The sequence below is a fragment of the Cajanus cajan genome, chromosome 2 (assembly GCF_000230855.2).
Source record: "Cajanus cajan strain Asha chromosome 2, NIPB_CcT2T_4, whole genome shotgun sequence".
Lineage (NCBI taxonomy): Eukaryota > Viridiplantae > Streptophyta > Magnoliopsida > Fabales > Fabaceae > Cajanus > Cajanus cajan.
The window spans coordinates 62,235,389-62,255,353 of NC_138518.1; the positions used below are offsets into that span (position 1 = coordinate 62,235,389).

Sequence of the window (19,965 nt, forward strand, 5' to 3'; positions counted from 1 at the left end):
AACAATATTTATACATAATTAGATAATATTTTTTAAATATTATCAAAAGTTTTTTTTTTCTTTTGTTATAGTGTCTATAACCACCTGTCCTTAAAATATAGACTAAATACAAGAAGAAAGATTGAATTAGTTGCAAGTATAAGTTTAAAAAAAAATTAGAAAAATGATTATATTAAACTTTTGATCTCTTATAATATTCAATTCGAGATTTTAATTTTTCAAATCTTATAAAATTCACAATTTGGATCTTATCAACATCTATTTATTGATCATTATAATTATAATGTTAACTATGACATGACATTAAGTAAATAATATAATTAATAATTAGTATTTAATAATTTAAATTAAATTATACTTTAAGTCTCACTTAAAATATGATTTATAACGACTATCATGGTATTAAAGATCTTAACTTATTTTTAAAAATAAAGATATTACAAAAAGTAGAAAAAAAGTGTTTAATTAATATTCATTTTTATTATATATATATTAATACTATATTAAAAAAAAAATTATATAAAAGGATGATATAAATTTTACATTGATTCTAAAATAGTATTGATAATGCTTATAATTACTACTATTATTGAACGTAATTAGATATTACCAATGTTAAAGGATAATTTGAATGAATTTTTTTCAATACACCGATAGTGAAATGTTAGAAATATTTAATTATAAAGTTTTGATTAACAATTTTTAGTTATTAAAATAAATAAAATTTGATAAATTATATTAAATTAAATATAAAATGTAAATTTTACCTAAAACTTTAGTTGTTTTTTTTTCACAATTCTACGTTTCAAAAAAGGTACAAGTCAGTACAAATATATAATTTAAATTTTTCTCAATGATAAAAAAAATATATATAACTACCTAAACATCTATACTTATTATAATGTCACATGCATTGTATAAATTGTGTAATTATATTTTGTTTTTATTTTTTAATAGATAATTATATTCTTCAAATGTTAAGAAAAAAAATTCTGATGTCCTCTTTAGATATATACTTATGAATACAAAGTGTATAATATCTTTTTCTATTAGTAATAGACTATTATATCCATAAAATGTTAAGGAAGAAAAATAAATAACTTCTTATGTTCCTTTCAAATAATCATCTATTTCATTACCACTTTTATTTTATTTTTAATTTTTAAAATATTAAGAAACACTAAATGCACATTTTCCTTATTATAAGAGCACTTGCTGCGGGATGTTTATACTGTGTCTTAAAAATAAGTAAAGAGTTTATAAGAAATTTTCATTAGAGTGATCCGTGTGCTTGAAGAAGAAATGGTGTTTAGCACGAAATGTAAAATGTAGAGTTTTCATCGGATCCAAGGTGGAAACTACAGAATCAGAAGAAAAAAAATACCTCCGCTTCTCCCTCCGTCAGCTGGGCGTACCTCCGTCCTGAGCGGCCGCACCTGGCGTGCGCGGAGCCCGTCCTGAGCGTTCTGTCCTAACGCGCGCGCGGACCTGGTGAGGGCGGTGGTGATGGCTAGGGTGAGAGAGAGGGGAAGAGAAAGTGAGAGAAGAGAGTAATTTCCCCTTCTGCTTTTTTTGTAATTTCCCTCCAAGCTTTTTCTAATTTTCCTCCAAAACTCTTTCTCCAAACCAAGTATCACAATTTTATTTTTGATAATAGATAAATTTTCTGAATTTAGTTTTCAAAACGTATTAAATAATATTATAGAAATTAAATTTTAAAAATGTTAACACATTCGAAAATTCACACCTCTTCATTTTCAAAATTTTATTTTTTTTAGAATCTAATTAAATATTTTACATATGAAGACAATTATATTTAAGTTAAGCTATAACAACTAAACTTCATTTTCAAAAATTCATTTTTTTTTTGAAAATTTAATTTTGTGTAATTTATGGTAATTCTTTGTAATATCTAATTTTTTTTATTAAATTTTTTTTATTATGTAATTTCATTTTTTATATTCATATTTATATATTATTCATAATAATTAATTTTATAAAAATTTATCATAAAATGTAGTGTAAAGTGTCAAAAAGTGTAGTATGAGTTGTAAAAAAGGACTTTTTTTTTTTAATATACTGTTTTTTTTATTTATTTATTTAAATAACCCAGAGTGAAATATATTTACCTAAATATACCACCTAGTTTTGTAGGTGAGAAATCGGTTACTGGGTAACCGATTTCTCAAAGGGATTTTTCCAAAATTTTGAAAAATCCCTTTGAGAAATCGGTTACCCAGTAACCGATTTCTCAAAGGCCCTTTTTTTTTCGTTTTTTCTGTTTTCTTTTTTGTTTTTTTTAATTTAAATTTTTTATTCTAGATTTATAAATTCTTTTTTAGTTTTTCAGTTTAAAATATATAGAATTTAAAAAAAATTATAATGAAATTTAAAATAATTAATTTAGTTATTATTTTGAATTCAGATTATAAGAATGTATTTAAAATTAAATTTAAAGAATAAAATTGAATCAAATTAAATTTAATTAGAAAATTTTAAAAAAAGAAAATATTATGATAAATGACAACTTTAGATAAAAACAACATTAATTGAGATAAAGAAGTTGAAAAAAAATCAAAATACAACAATAAAATAGGAGTTCGAATAAAAAAGAGCAATAACAAAATTATAATACAGCAAATTAGAATCCAACTTTAATGATGTTTATGACCAATTTGGTGGGTTGTTGAAGAATTCAATTTGGGTAATGAATCAGATGGACAACCACATTTATTAGGATGTCAGTACCTTTAAATTAACATGTGTTACTGATCCCAGAAAATGACGTATCACTGTTACAACTTTATTCATTTGAACATCATAGCTTCTACTTCTGGTTCCACCTATGTTGTATCACTGTTAAATTTTAAGTTATTTTTAAATTTTGTATTAATTGTAAATAAAATAATTTAGTTAAGTTTTTAGAATAAGAATAAATAATAAAATAATTATTAAATAAATAAATAATGAAATAAATATGAATTTAAATTAATTAAAAAAAGACAATTTTTATTTAAAATGATAGTAAAGAAAATACAATATTTGGAAAGTTTGATGACATTTTAAGCTTGGTGACTTGAACTCCCTTGACGATAAGGACATTTCTTCTTTGAGTGACCGACATTCCTGCAGAGAGAACACCTTCTTGGTTGGCCTGGTTCAACCATATCCATTTCAGTGCGTATTCTGGATGACTTTGGACGACCTTTTTTATTTCTAATGTGTTCTGGATTTGGTATGATTTGCGGTTCTTCACAATCCGGCCAATAAGATTCATTAGGCAGTTCACCAAATAATTCGTTATACACATTTGAAACATATTGTAATGTGTATACCGGATGTATGTAAGATTTATAATCATGGTGAACATGCTTACATGCAGCAACAACATGGGAGCATGGCATGTGTAGCTTTTGGAATTTTCCACAGTCACACCAGTTGTCATGTAGTCTAACCGTGAAAGTTCCAGTTGGGTTAATGGTCTCTTGCACCAAAAAACGTGTACTGTGACGATCAAATTCGAGGACATGATGACTATTAGCCTTTGATTCTGCATCTCTCATGGCCCTATTCATTATATCCGTATAAACTTGGCCAGCCCTAAGTTTAGCATCGACTTCCTTCCCCTTTTGGATGAATAAGGCATTACATCTCTTATAAGTCGACATGATGATTGCAGAAATTGGCAAATTTCTTGTTTTTTTAAGAATGGAGTTAATTGCCTCAGCCAAGTTGGTAGTCATGTGTCCCCATCGTCGGCCACCATCTCATGCAAGAGTCCATTGTTCTTTTGGTATGGTGTTGAGCCATTCAATTACACCTTCGGTTTCTGGTTCGCTCCTTAGCGTATTGTAGTAGTAATTGAATCTTGGCTCAGTCATCCCATAAGCTGTGAAATCAGATCAGGAAAAAATGAATAATTTAGTAATGTTGAAATATGGTGAAACAAATTGAAGTAATTAATGATGCTAAGTACCTACCCATGTTGATGATTAATTTTTTTCGTTCCGTATTCTTGAAATGCCTCATGAAGTTTTGAGCTATATGGCGAATACAAAATACATGCACTGAATTCTTGGGTGTCCAACCACTGCCTTGTCTAGCGTAGGCATTTTTGATAGATTCGTGCCTGTCCGAAATTAAGCAAAGGCCATCTTGAGGGCAAACATGTCTTTTGAGATAATGTAGAAAGAAAAACCATGCCTCTGCTGTTTCACCCTCAACAATTGCAAAGGCAATTGGAAAGATTTTGTTGTTACCGTCTTGAGCCACGGCCACAAGGAGAGTTCCTTTGTATTTGCCATACAAGAATGTGCCATCAACTTGAACAATGGGTTTGCAGTATTTGAACCCATCGATACAAGGTTTAAATGTCCAAAATACTCTATGGAATTGAACATAATGATGAACCATCTCACCTTGTTGGTTGTATAGTGGCCTTGTTTGCTTCTCAACAACAAATCCATTAAGAAATCCACTCAGGGCACTAAGCAACTTGGGTAAATCATGGTAAGATTGTTCCCAGTTACCATGTAAGTCTTCAATTGCCTTTTGCTTTGCCATCCAAGCTTTGCGGTATGAGATCGTGTACCCTTCAGCACTTTTGATGTGTGCTATTATTGTTGGAATAGAAATGGATGGATCACTCTCCACCAAAGGAAGAATACTTTTGCTAATATATACATAGCCAAGGTTAACATGATCTTGTGTAATAATAGGTGATGAACAAGAATGTTCACCTGATACCTTACGAAGCTCCCATTTTTGGCTTTTAGTAATAAAAGCCGCTCTCCACCTCCAATCACATGTACTGTTAACACAGCGTGCAACAATTAACGTTGGTGACGATTTCTCCACCCTGTAATACAAACCTTTCTTTATATGGTATGCATTTAGAACATGTTGGACTTCCTCCTTTGTGTTGAAAGTCATGCCTTGAAATAGGCTGTCAAGAGAGTACTCGACATCAACATGGTCAAGTGCATGTCTATACTCTGGGTCGGTGAAATCTGTTTGCAAATCAACATTATGCATGTGTGAAGGAAAACTGAATGTGCTTACGTGCTGAGATTGTTGTACAACACGATCTTCCTCATCTTGTTCATCGTCTTGTTGGAGTCTTGCATCATCTTCCCCCTCACTGAAAGGACCAACTTCTTCTTCAGGAACTCCAACTTCAGGGACTCCTTGCTGTTGTTCTTCTTGTTGGACTCCAGATGTAAGGAGGTTGGTAAATGATCCATGTGTATGAAAATCGTCTAATGATGGTTGGTTTTGATGATAAAAAGGTTGGTTGTGATATGAAGAAGGTTGGGTTTCATAAAAACAAGGTTGGTTTTCATACGAAGAAGGTTGGTTGTGATAGGAAGAAGGTTGGTTTTGATAGGAAGAAGGCTGGTTTTCATAGGTAGAAGGCTGGTTTTCATAGGTAGAAGGTTGGTTTTGTTCTTCAGAAATAATTGGTGTGAGATCTGCATATAGTTCAGCAGAAGTTAGATGTTTAAGGGAACGAATCATTTGAATCATACCATGAACATCTTCATCGTCGGTAAGCTTGACAGCCCGGAAATGAAGCATTCCTTCGCCTACCACTTGTGGATACCGAAAGTAAAGTTGATCAACTGAATGTGGTTGTGGTAACGAAATTCTTCTTTGGATCTTAGCTTTCAACGCATCAAGTGTGATACGTGATCTAATTGATAAAAATATTGTGTCAGAGGATACAAAAGTATCTCCTTGAGTTGTTTGAGTGATTTCACCATTGAAAAAGACTAACACATTCAAAGAAGAGGAAGACATTGTTGTAGACAAGGACTAACACACAGAAACAACAAAGCTTAGCTCAATTGGACTTTGCATTTGAACCCAACATTCGTATCATTTAAATAGAAGGTGGAGTTAGGAGTCAATCAATTACATTCAACAACCGTAATAACTTTTCTGACGCTCTGGGACCAAGCATTCATTACTCTGCACAAAGCAATAACTTTTCTGACGCTCTGGGACACTGCATCAATGACACCCTGCATCACTGACACCCTCCATCAATGACACACTGCATCAATGACACCCTGCACAAAGCAATAACTTTTCTGACGCTCTGGGACACTGCATCACTGACACCCTGCATCAATGACACACTGCATCAATGACACCCTGCATCAATGACACACTGCATCAATGACACCCTGCACAAAGCAATAACTTTTCTGACGCTCTGGGACACTGCATCAATGACACCCTGCATCAATGACACACTGCATCAATGACACCCTGCACAAAGCAATAACTTTTCTGACGCTCTGGGACACAGCATTGATTACTCTGCACAAAGCAATAACTTTTCTGACGCTCTGGGACACTGCATCACTGACACCCTGCATCAATGACACACTGCATCAATGACACCCTGCACAAAGCAATAACTTTTCTGACGCTCTGGGACACAGCATTGATTACTCTGCACAAAGCAATAACTTTTCTAACGCTCTGGGACACTGCATCAATGACACCCTGCATCACTGACACCCTGCATCAATGACACCCTGCATCAATGACACCCTGCACATAGCAATAACTTTTCTGACGCTCTGGTACCAAGCATTCATTACTCTGCATCAACCATTAATTTTTTCCACTATATATACACTACATACAATCCAACATTAAACACACAACCAAAGATCATTTCTCTTCAGCTATTGCAGTATTCAATTTCGTTGCTATTGTTCTTCAATAATGTCTTCTTCATCTTCAACTATGTTGTGGAAACAACACCTTCATAGGTCAAATGATACTCATCTTATGGTAAGTTATTATACATTGCATAATGTTGACAACTAATATTATCTTTTACAAACATTTTAATTCTACCATTTTCGCAGACAACAAGTGATCAAATCATTCAATCTTACTATCATTCCATGCCTGCACCTGACCCAAGAATTGAGAATTTGTTGGAGGTTGTTGGCTTTGCCGAGGTTGCAAAAATAAGACATTTTAAAATCGATGATTGTTTGATAACGTCTTTGGTGGAGAGGTGGAGACCTGAGACACATACTTTTCACTTCCCGGTTGGTGAGTGCACGGTGACTTTGGAAGATGTGGCACTACAATTGGGTTTAAGGATTGACGGCAAACCAGTAACAGGACCAACTTTGTTTGACTGGGATGAATTATGTTACGAGTTATTAGGCTTCGTACCTCCAAAAGGGGAAGCTCTAGTTGGCTCAACCATAAAACTCAAATGGATAAGAGACCATGCAATTGCACTACCAGATGAACCCACTCAACAACAATTGCTTCAACATTGTCGAGCATATATCTTAGGGTTGATCGGTGGTGTCATTATGCCAGACAAGTCAGGTAATAGAATTCACTTAATGTATTTACCATTATTGGCTGACTTGGAACGTGCAGGACGATATAGTTGGGGTTCTGCTTGTTTGGCACATTTGTATAGAGAATTGTGTAGGGCAATCTATCCATCCTCAAAGAAAATGGGTGGATGTTCTTTACTTCTACAGTCTTGGGCTTGGTATAGAATGCCCTCCATCCAACCAACAGTCCAACGGGATATTACATTTCTGCTAGCATCGAGGTATGGATTAATTTTTATACCACTTTAATACATCAAACAAGTAAAATATTTAATCTAAAATTTTATAATTGTACAAATGTTTTAGGTGGTCAGGAAGAGGGCTAAGATTTACTGGGACGCCCCATGGAGACTTACTAGGCTACAGATTAAGATATGACAACATGAACCATAACGAGGTAATACAATGTAAACTTCTCTCAAACATACTCTCTTTTACATCAAACAAGTACAATAATTAACCTTTTTCTTTTACAGTTTCTATGGTTGCCATATAGGGAATTTCAGTCCTCATTGCCACCACGTGCTTATCAAGATTCTAGAATATGGACTGCTTGTACTGCTTTAACTTCATTTGCAGTTGTAGTCTGGCATCAAACTGATAGAGTCCAATTGCAATTTGGCTTATGCCAACCAATTCCCAACGAAGCTCATAATCTTGATAAATTGCACGACATAGACATGAGAGGACATAGCGACACCAACTGGGCTCAACAACATGCTGACTGGATTTCCATTTAGAAAGACAGACGCAAACATGTTATTTTTGGGGAACCACTTCAAGGGCCTCTCCTACACACTCCAGAGTATTTACAATGGTTTCATGCTAATTCTAAATTATTTCTTTGTAGCCAGTATTCTTCATCTCATGCATCCACTTCTAGTACGCAACTCCCAACAACAACTACAACAACATTCGCAATGGCTGGAGATAATCACCCACCTTATACTGTGGAACAACATCCTCAGTCTTATCCATCATTTCATACACACCATGAACAATTCATGTACACACCACCATCAACAACAACTCCAACAGGGGACTTCATGAGCAATCTTTTTGGCGTCGACATACACACGCCACAAAGTGCATATAATTACATGCAAAGCATGAATTTCCCTTCATTTTCGTCTTATCACTCTGAGGTCCATGGAAGTGGTTCGTCAAATCCAGCCACTGATACTGTTAATATACAACATGACGAGGACCAGGTTGAACCACAACAACCACGCATTGGTCGTCGAAACCCAACAAGGAACCGGCAACCTCCGAGGTGTGGAACGGGTGGCCATAAACATCATTAAAGTTGGATTCTAATTTGCTGCATTGTTATTCTGTTGTTGTTCTTTTTTATTAGAACTCCTATATTATTGTTGTATTTTGGTTTTATTTCAACTTCTTCATCTCAATTAATGTTGTTTTTATCTAAAGTTGTCATTTATCATAATATTTTCTTTTTTAAATTTTCTAATTAAATTTAATTTTATTCTTTAAATTTAATTTTAAATACATTCTTATAATCTAAATTCAAAATAATAACTAAATTAATTATTTTAAATTTCATTATAATTTTTTTTTAAAATTCTATATATTTTAAACTGATAAACTAAAAAAAAATTATAAATCTGAAAAAAAAAACTTAAAAATCAGAAAAAAAAAATAGAAAACGAAAAAAAAAAAAAAAAAGGGCCTTTGAGAAATCGGTTACTGGGTAACCGATTTCTCAAAGGGATTTTTCAAAATTTTGGAAAAATCCCTTTGAGAAATCGGTTACCCAGTAACCGATTTCTCACCTAAAAAATCAAATGGTATATTTACGTAAATATGTTTCACTTTAGGTCATTTAAATAAATAAAAAAAAACAGTATATTAAAAAAAAAAACTCTGTAAAAAAGTAGAGGTGCTTATAAACAATTTTTATTAGAACAAAAATTGTAAAATTATAGTATGAATTGCTTATGAGTGATATGATACAATGAGACTCGTTTAAAGTAGTTAGGAGTTACTTCTAAATAACTCTCATTGTAGATGCTCGCCTGAGTATAAATATAATTTTGAATAAGTATTGAATGAGTATTGAGTACTATGATGACAAGGATCGCGATGAAGAAAAAAAAAAGGCATAAAATAATGGCCGTATTAGGCAAGTATCTGGTGCTGGGCCTCACGTACTATTGGGCTCGATTGTTGTGGATCAAAAACGTTAATTAAATTCGAACTCATATGATATATACACTTTTCTGTATTAATATTACATTTTTATTATAATTTTGTATTTTACGAATTCTCTTTTTTTAAATTAACATTTTTTTAAGTACTCCCCTCCCTTTAACATGTATCCCTTCTTACTCCTTGTCTTCAATATTCAATTTTCTTTCTAAATACTCACCCTTCATAGACACCTCCTTTCTCCATTTTTTTTAAGACTCTAAACATTCAAGTTTAAATATTAATTTTGCAAGTAAATAATTGACTTATGATATATATATATATTTTTCATTCATCTTCCTCATTCTTCTTCTTTTTTAGTGTTCTGAAAATACTTTTCGTAATTATGAAAATATTCTTCTAAATTTTTTTTCAAAATAATAAAATTAATATTATAGAAACTAGATGCGTGTGAAAGGAAGGGTGTGTGAGAGTCTTAGAATTCTATTTTTTAAAAGAAAAGTTACCATTCTAAAATTTTAGTTCATTTGATAAAAGAGGTGTATGTAAAAGGAATGAGTGCTTGAAAAAAAATTGAACGTTGAAAACAAGTAAAAAAGAAGGAAATACGTGTAAAAAGGGAGAAGAAGTGTTTGAAAAATAAAATTAAACCTTAAAGACAAGGGTCGAGAAATTAAAAAATGCAAAAACATTAAAGATATTTTGAAGAGAAAAATATAATAAAAATATATTATTAATGTAGAGTGATGTATATATGATCAGCCTGAAATCCGCCTTTGGGCTGTACATAGTTGATGGGCCTTGTGACTGATTTAGTGTGTATGAGATGGACAAAATTTTGTTAGGCCTTGTTAGTATTTCCTCTGCGATATGTTGACTAAATATTACCTGCCTTTTATTGCTGTATATTATATGAGATTAGTGATGTATGTAGGAGCTTGACCTAATATCATTTAGTATATCAACAATAGCATTCATTTATTAAATGTTTATACATAGATATACTTTTTAAATTTAATGGTGCATTTGGATGAAAAATTTAAATACTTTCAATAATTTAAATTTTTTTAAATACTTAAATTATTTTTATTTAAATATTTTATTTTGATAAATCAATTTAAATTTTTAAAATTTTTTATTTTTAATTCAGATAGGTAATTTAATTTTCACCATGAATAAAATTGATTTTAAACAAATATACTAAAATTTAAGATTTAATTTTATCAAAATAAATATTAGCCATTTTTAAAAATATTTAATAATTTTTTTAAAAAACAATATTGGATAATATTTAATATTTAAAATAATTTTAAATATTTAATAATTAAAAAATTATTGATATTTTTTTATATGCCTTTAAAAGTGAAAAGAGGGAGGTAAAAAAATTTTAATATTCTTACTTTATTGAGAAATTTTGAAATTCTATAATATAAAAAAAAACACATATACTTAAATTCTTCACTTGAAAGTATTAAAAATGGGTGTAATATCTAATTTGAACAAAATGCTTATAAATAAAATAAATAAGTAAATAAGAAAAATAACCGTTGTTTCAAAAAGGTGGCTTATGCACAATAAAAAAAAAAATCACCAACAATTTGAGTGAAATTAAAACTTTTAATATATTCGAAACTTAAAAATATTTCAAAACTTATGAAAAAAAAATTAAGCTTAATTATAGACTTAACTTATATACTTTAAGAGTAATTTTTTATTTTTTATTAAACTAAAGTATCATTTAGTCATAAGATAAGGATTATTCATTTAAGATATATACTAAGATCTTATTAAGAGATTGATTTCTCTCGAAAATATATTTTCATGTACATTGACTAAGGATCAAACCCTTTACCACATATTTAAGAGATAAAGTTATCTATCAATCATGTTTCTAAAAATAACTTTTAGTACAATTATTTCACTTAATAATTTTATGTATATATTAAATTTTAATAATTTAATTATTAGATATTTTGATATTATATGCAATAATTACACATATATACCAACTTTTATTAAAGGTCTATTTGGGAAAATTTTTCTAAAATATTTTTAGAAATGAAATGAAAGAAAAATGAAATAAGTTTTTTAATTTATATATAGTTACTACGTGTATATAATATAATTCAGCAGAAAATATTTAACAAAATTAATTGATACCGCGAATAGTTTTCCTGAACTTGATACATAAAAAATGTGGCTGTTCTTTTGCTCCATTACTTAATTTTTGTATTTATTTAATTTACTTTGCAACCAATAAGAAATCACCCTTGTGAATGTGCAGCATTCGTACCTAAACGTTTTGTGGTCGATTTTTGGTTTATGTACGTGAAGCAATATATTTTGTGGCGAAACTATATATCTTGGCATTTTTGTATAGGGAGCAAAACTCTTTTATTCATTACAATTGCATAGGGTTGACAAGATCGATGGAGTATTAGGTATTGGTAATGTGAGAGCAAAATCTTCATATGGGGTCCCACAAAGAGCACTACCCAATATGATTATTCTTGATTATTTTGTAGAAGGTGGTGACTCTCCTTTGAGAAAGGAGGAGAAGAACGCAAGTGAGTTGCTTGGTTTAAAACAGGGAACTGCATGGCCAGCTCCTCTAAACGTTGCAAATGTAAGCCCCTCATATTCTTCAAACCACCCACTAACCTGTTACAATGAGAATAAACCATTAAAAAGTAATATATGAAGAAAAGCTTAATATATATACCATGGTTAACTAGGGATACATATGATTAAGTGATCGAATTTAATTGCATTACCTCATTATCATGGTACCAAGGCCTCCATGATTTAGTGACAGGCAGCGCAAGAGAGCTTAAGCTGTACCTTGTGGACAGCACTGGCACTCTACCATCTGTGTCTCCACTGAAACATCAACACCATAATATGATGAAAATAAGCTACCACAAAATACAGCATCTGGCACAAGTCCATGAATATGAAGCTGATATTTGATTATTTACATTCAATAGTATTAATTTACCTGTAAACCCAAATCCTAAGTCCTGCTGAGATAAGCTTCTTGTAAATTGGGATAACAGATGGCTTTGAATCGGCCCAGTCATTGAATATCTTGTTGCTACATTATTAAATATTATTTAGCAAAAGATAATCACATATAATTAATGTAATAGAAAATAAAAACAGAAAATATATGAAATGTTACTTGCAAATAGTCCAATTCTTTAGGTTGTGACCATCGCTGGCGTGAAGAGCCTTCTGAACATCTGGTTTATTATAAAATGCTTTAGCATAGTCATCCAGGCATGGATCATATCCACCCAACATCCTAGGCATCTAGTCAACCAAAATAAATAAAGGGACGTGTCAGAACAGTTATATATAAACACTGTATTAAGGATGTATATGAATCGAATTTTTAAAAAATTCAAATCAGATCAGTTTTTTAAAAATATAGATCGATTTTTTAAAAATTGTATTAATGTGTAATACGATTATCCATTTTATATCTATATATGAATCAAATTTTTTTTTTAAAAAAATTGAATTGAACTGAACCAACCTAATTTAATTTATAAAAATAAATCAAATAATCAATTGGATTTCACAAAAGTTGATTAATTTAAATTTTTTTTGAAAATGAATCGAAATTTTTATTATGAATCAGTTCAAATTGGTTTGAATTTTTTTTTCACACCCCTACACAATACATATAAATCAATTTGTCATCATGTTTAAATCAATTTTTTATAAGTGCATATTTAATTATTATATATTAATATTTTTTTTTCTCCATAAACATTTTACAATGTCTTAAAATTGATAATAAAGACTAATCTACACTTATTTTTGTTGATCAAGTATTATTTTCAATACCAAATTTTAATATTTAACATAATTAAAACATTTATTAATATTAATATTAATTTCAATACCAACTTTTACATTAAAATATATTTAAACAAACATGAAAAGTGCCGAGGGAGTATTTAAAAAAGCTTTTACAAAATTAATTTAAATTTATAGGTATTTATTATATATTAAAGTAACTTACTCTTTTATAAACTTTTCAATTTATTTCAATGAATTTCATAATAAAACTTACCAAAATAAGTTCGTATTATTATTAATTAGATCATATCGAACAAATACTTTTTTTAATCTACTTATCCAACGGTGCATATATGCGCATAACAACTTTAGTTGAAATCAGGATTTTTTTTTTTTTTTTAAATGAAAAGAGAGAGTATCATATAATATATACTTTTTTTACGCACCATTTTAGATGAAAGCTTCATCGAAGTTAGCATAGTTTGATCGTTTGAACGTGCAGTACTGGCAAAACAGACTGAGGTGTAGAGACTATAGATATCAATTTCGTTGTATTGTTTGAGTACTTCATCCACAGCTTCACTACAATCTTCATTGCGCCATGGATCACTGCTGTTAAAGTCACAACTTGTTTTTATTGTTTTATGAGTTTCATCAGATATCACAGCATGGCTCCAAGCATAATCAACCAGACCCATCCAGTCCTCAGCATCAGATGTTTCAGGGTTACCCAACTGCAAAAAAAAAATAAATAATAGTTTTATCCTTCTTATTTATGTTATTTGCAAACTATAATCTAGTACAATGAAAACTTTAATTTATCGTGATAACAAGTAAAGAATTTGCTTTACAAATATCTCAGCTATTGATAGTGGAACATGATGTGGGTAAGAGGTCTATTTTCTAATCTTAATGTTGAACTAAAATATACCAATGCTAGACTAGATGGGAAATATTCTTAGTAAAGAAAGATTCGTTATGCCATGATTTTTATTTAGCATTTGTCTTGATTTTTAAATTATGTAGGACCGTACCAGAATACCCTTGAGATCAATATAGAGGGAGGGGTCCTTGTTTCTATCATGGATGAGTTCAGCCAGCTCTGGTACATACTTTCCTGAATATATAAGTTGTATTCATGATTAATTTAATTAGAATAGTTGACCAAAAATGACTTGGCACAAAAAAGGTATTTCAATTTCAATACCTGCATAGCTCTCCCCTGCTATGTAAAATGTCTTCGTTTTATATGATGGAAACTTTAGGAACCAATTGTGGATAAAAGAGTAAGCATCATTAGCTGTCAAATAATAGAAGGAGCACAATCGAATTTGTCAGAGATCTGCCATAAGCTTCAAACAATAGAAAATGCGAGACACGTTAAAGAAAATGGCATAGTGGTTGTTGCTTCTCATTATGCAGCAACATTAAGATTAAGTAATGACCTGTTAAGTCATCTCCCAATTGGTCATAGTCACTTGTTGTATTTGAGTAGGAAAAGCCAACTCCAACAGGAGATTCCAGGAATAACATGTTGGCTTCTGCAACATCACAGATATCAGGATTTCTTAGCACCAACTAGTAAAAGCAAAATGTTATTTGTACAATAAACTATACAACATATATAAGAGAGAAAAACAAAAAAGTATAAAATGAAATAAATGGTGTGACAGAGAGAGATAAGAATAGAAAATATTGTTGTATAAATTATTGTACGTATAACACATCTCAATTAATAATTATTTTGTGGGGACCAATAATGGAGCACTAGTTGTGGTTCACCATCAGAATTTTATACATTATGGGATGGAAAGAAAGTGAGCTTGTGGCAGAAAGTATGTGTATAATAGTTGTGGTCATCATGATACCTCTGTTCCATGAGAAGTTATTCAATTTGAGGCCATGGCCATCAGTGTCCACTAAAAATGGACCAATCTCTTGTGTTGCTCCATATCCCACAGAAGAGCACCCAGGACCTGTAACATAAAATCATGTTGTCACCTTAGCAGAGAACATATATCATAAGCAACAAACAGCAAATGAAATCACAAGTGTTGTAAAAGCTCTCTGATTAGCTGCCACCTAATATTCTCCCACTCCACCTAATAACAATTAAAAGAAAATGAAAATCTAGAGGTTATTACTTAATACTTATCATCTTTATTGTTGATAAGGGCATGGCTTTCACCTTAAAAATGTGACAACTAGCCACCCCAACAAAAGATGTGACAGTTTCATAGTATGATACTATGATCTTATGACATGTTTGATCATAAATCTGTTACCATGCACCCAATATACCCACTCAAATTTAATTTGTTTTTGACAATTATGCCCAATTCCAAAGTCCGAGTGCTTCTCAAACCAAATTAAAATAAAGACATTGGTTAGTATCTGGTTTTACCTCCATTAAGCCAAAGAACCAATGGTTTCTCTTCTGGCTTGTTCATAGCCTCATAGAACCAATAAAAGAGAGCTCGTCCATTGGTTTCATTGACTGTGACATATCCAGCATAGTGCTGGAAATCTACACGAGGCTGGCCAGGCAAGTTAATCACAAGATCACCATTATCACCAGAGCTCAATATCCTACTTCCACCCCAATATTGCCTATGTCTAGAAGAAAATGAAAGAGCAGGCATATGAGATAGAAAAAGTAAGAGAACCAAGGTGTGTAAACTAGTCAGCTTTGATACAATGTTATCCATAATATGGAAGCTAGCTCAGTATAAAAGAGTGAGAGATTTTCCACTTTTGATTGGAAATTGGTTGGAGGACAAAGAGAGTTACATGTCTATTTATAATGAGAGATATGAAGGAGGGGTACTTGCTTCCACTATGCCTCAACAAGGGTAGAAATTTTGGAAAAGTAGATTGGATGAGAGCACCCTACCTGGCAACATCTTTATCTCACTTCTCCTTTTTGCCTCTTGTTGGCTGAAGATGCTATGTGACGTCTGTCATGGATTTTAGGTAGCTTCTAGATCATATTCATGCATGGAACAAGAGTGAGTGGAACAACCAATTGTGATAATATGGGTGGTTGAACATGAATCTCATGTATTCACATGAATAAATTTGTAGCTTGAATTTAAGAAATATTATACTTCTTTGGGTTTGATGGATATTGTAGTTTGCACTTTAGATTGAATTCCTGTTTCAAATAAAAATAAATGTAAAAGTGAAATTTGTCATGTGTGATATGTATTGGCATTTAAACTTCAAAAACGTATAATAGCAGAATATTATTGTATTATTTTAAAAAATTTAGTATTTCCTTAAAAAATTTCATCTATTATTAATATAAATTGTCACTTCTGTCTTATTATAAAGTTTAGAAACAATATTTCATGTATATTAAATGATATGATTGATCGTAAAAAAATTGATATGATTGTTTGTTCTTATCCATCCAAATAGATTCGATACGTATGTCATGTATTGGAATTAATAGGTTTCACTTTTTCTTGGCTACAAATATATTAGAACTAACCACACAGTCCCACCTGTAGTTTCAGCATAGAAACAAAAGAACCAATGGATCGATATATACTTCTATTATAACATATATAAAGTTTTATTTATTTATTTATTGGAAACATATATCAACATATTTGAAGAAAATCTTGCCACGAAACTTGTAAGAGAATAAAAGGCAAAAAGGGTATTGGAGAAAATTTCAAAACTATACCTCATCAATTATATTATAGCATTGTGTTGTCTGATAGCATAATCAATCTTTCCTTCTTTGTTTTATTCTTATTTTTATTCTGCAATGCATCAATCCATCAAATGGTCTCAAAAAATTATTTTCTTTTATTGCTTGCCAAAATGAGTCCATGATGTAAGAATAGCAAATAAGAATGGACATGCATGATCGACATGAGCGAACGAGAATCTATTGATAATTGGTTGGAATTTTGACCACAATCAGTACTAGTCCTTCCTTATACATATAGGAAATGGCATGAAAATAAGTAAGGTGATTTGTCGAAAACTTATCATTTAATTCATATTAGGTTTAAGTCATGTTAGGTTTATTTACTAGTTCAATTTTTTTATAAAAAAAAAAATTCAACTAATTAAAGAAGTCAAATTTTAAGTCTTTTAGCCAATTTATAATTAAATATACACTTGGATAAAAATAACATAATAATAGTAATATATATTACATTTATATTTTAATGTTTAATTTTTTTTGGTTTGTTTAAAATGTTGAGTAATAAATAGTAAATGGTTTTTATCCTATCACGTAGGTAAGTTAATAATTTTTTTAACTTTTCAACTGACTGAGATAGCTGACACTAGTGGTTTGAATACACTATTAAACACATTTCTCATGTAATTGTTAATTTCACCTTTTTTTCTTGGTTAAAAAAATCTCTTTGCTTGTATTTTTTTTTTTTCTTTCTACAAAGAGAAGTTGAGAACTATATATGTACTTTTCCCAGATGCAAAATCCTAACACATCTTGTGCTATGCTTAGATTGCGATTAATAAATATTATAAATTCTCTTTGCTTATTAAAAAACCAAAAAAAAAAATCACCTTTTCTTTACGCGTGCATACGTATTCCCATACACATTAGATGGGGGTTGCTAGCATATGTAGCAAAAGGCTTTTTTTTTTCCCCATATATACAGTCCTTTACCTAGAAGTCAATGAGGCAATTGCTCACATGATAACACTCGCAATATTTAATATTAATGTTGCGGATATGGCTTATTTGAAGTGACCTTTTTTCCTTTCCACGTCCTTATAGGCTTATAGGTTATATAGCCCATATATATTTGAAACAAATAAGTTAAATGGAGAGAGAGAGTGAGAAGATGTTTGTTTCATACTCATAAACAATCTAAATATATTAATTAACTAAAAAAAATTAAAAAGTACATATTCTACAAATCAAAGTTTGATCTTTGACATGAATATAAAATCAAAGTATCATTTTATCTTTATAAAATCAATTTAATAAAAAAATTATATCTATTTATGAAATAAAAAATGTTACATTAAATATAATATTTTGAAAAAAGATGTGATTGGTTTAATTAATTAAATATAGAATCATATGTAAAAATTAAAAAAAAAAGTATTTTTTCTGTCACTTTTTGTAAAATATTTAAATCCTTCTATCATATTTTTATATATTTAATTTTATACCGATATATCTTTTAAGGATCGGAAAAATTGATAGGAAAAAAAAATTGTGTACAGAACGGGTTAAATTTTCACTCCAATATTAACTGGCCACTTATTTTATTTTTATTTTAATTTTTCATTGAAACACAGTATTTTTCTTCTTCTACCAGTATAAACAATATAAACCTTACATATTAATTAGAAAATAAATTATTAACCTTCAAAACATTACCACAGTCACAGCCTTTATAAATCGCAAACCAATTGTGTTAGATGAAATTAAAAGTCTTAAACCAGTCGTGTTCTGTCATCACGCAAGGTACTTTAATTAATTTCTATTTCTAATTAGCCCGTATGAAAGTTACAAGGAAATATGGACTGGGTTTGACTTAATTATGTTTTTAATTTTGAGGTATATATTTCTTTAAAAAAATTTGAAATTTATTTTTATAATTTTTAAAATATCAAAAGTTATTATTTTGATCTTTTAAATTTAAAATTTTCTTTTTAATCTTTTTGTAATTTTAAAAGATGTTGTTTTAGTCTCTCAAAGATAATAATAACTTATAATAAGATAATGATAGATAGAGACAATTATATATTAATTAATTTAAAGTGATATGTTTTCTAATAAGGTTATTAATAAGAAAATTATATGCGATAGATTTAGTAATAAATTAATTCTGTTTGATAGATTTATTAATGACATCTGAATAGAGAAATTAGAATAATAATTTTTATATTTTAAAAATGAAAACATAAATTTTAAATGTAACTAACTAAAAACATATTTAATATTTAATGTATTGAATATCTGCGTTCAAAATCCTTTTTCCTCAATTGGTTTTATGATACTCTCTAATCTCTATCCTAGGAAAGTGAATAACATCAACTCTATCCATTACTGCCAAAAAGCTAGAACTGTGTTAATTTTAATGAATAAGTAACGTTAGGAAGTTTTTATTCTGTCATTCTGTGAAGAGTCATATTGAAAAGACTACACAAGATCACACAGTGCATGCAATATCTTTTCTATATATTGACCAACGACTATATTCTTGCTGGTTTGTGATCATATCACGGAGGGAAAATACATTATGGTATATATTCCAAAATGGTCGTTTCCCTCTAAAAATATGTAACAAAAAGCTAGCCTGCGTGCCTTCGAGAATCTCATCATCACAAAGTAGAAAGGTGCAGGGTTTTTGTGGCGAACCTTGTGCGTTATGACTCTTGAACTTGGGGAAAAACCTAAGTGCTGATGAGAGGAATGGAAGAAATAATATCACCTTGGTTGTTGAAGAATGACTTGGATTCCAACTTTATTAATTTGAATAATAGGATGCATATTATCATCTTTCATATGTTCTTTTCTAATTAATTAATTTCTTTCTTTTGCCCTTTCTAATTGGCTTTTTGAATTTAAGCATAGTTCTTGAATTCGATTGTCATAAAATAACGACGAAAA

General features: G+C 30.2%; 2 protein-coding genes and 1 pseudogene across 2 annotated transcripts; 1 reads left to right on the plus strand and 2 right to left on the minus strand.

Moving 5' to 3' along the window:
* Positions 1 to 2,684: 2,684 nt before the first annotated feature.
* Positions 2,685 to 6,350, minus strand: LOC145955111 (uncharacterized; annotated as a pseudogene).
* A 388-nt stretch (positions 6,351 to 6,738) lies between these two features.
* Positions 6,739 to 8,119, plus strand: LOC145955112 (serine/threonine-protein phosphatase 7 long form homolog). Its single transcript, XM_083069816.1, has 5 exons — positions 6,739 to 6,807; positions 6,885 to 7,365; positions 7,420 to 7,600; positions 7,686 to 7,776; positions 7,856 to 8,119. Exons 1-5 carry the CDS (start codon positions 6,739 to 6,741, stop codon positions 8,117 to 8,119), a joined length of 1,086 nt encoding a protein of 361 aa, XP_082925942.1.
* A 3,798-nt stretch (positions 8,120 to 11,917) lies between these two features.
* On the minus strand, positions 11,918 to 16,134 carry SCPL31 (serine carboxypeptidase-like 31). Its single transcript, XM_020367375.3, has 10 exons — positions 15,760 to 16,134; positions 15,224 to 15,331; positions 14,801 to 14,896; positions 14,563 to 14,655; positions 14,390 to 14,472; positions 13,802 to 14,089; positions 12,730 to 12,860; positions 12,547 to 12,642; positions 12,323 to 12,428; positions 11,918 to 12,209 (listed from the first exon to the last, which is right to left on the minus strand). Exons 1-10 carry the CDS (start codon positions 16,061 to 16,063, stop codon positions 12,063 to 12,065), a joined length of 1,452 nt encoding a protein of 483 aa, XP_020222964.1. The 5' UTR covers positions 16,064 to 16,134; the 3' UTR covers positions 11,918 to 12,062.
* Between the last annotated feature and the right edge of the window lie 3,831 nt (positions 16,135 to 19,965).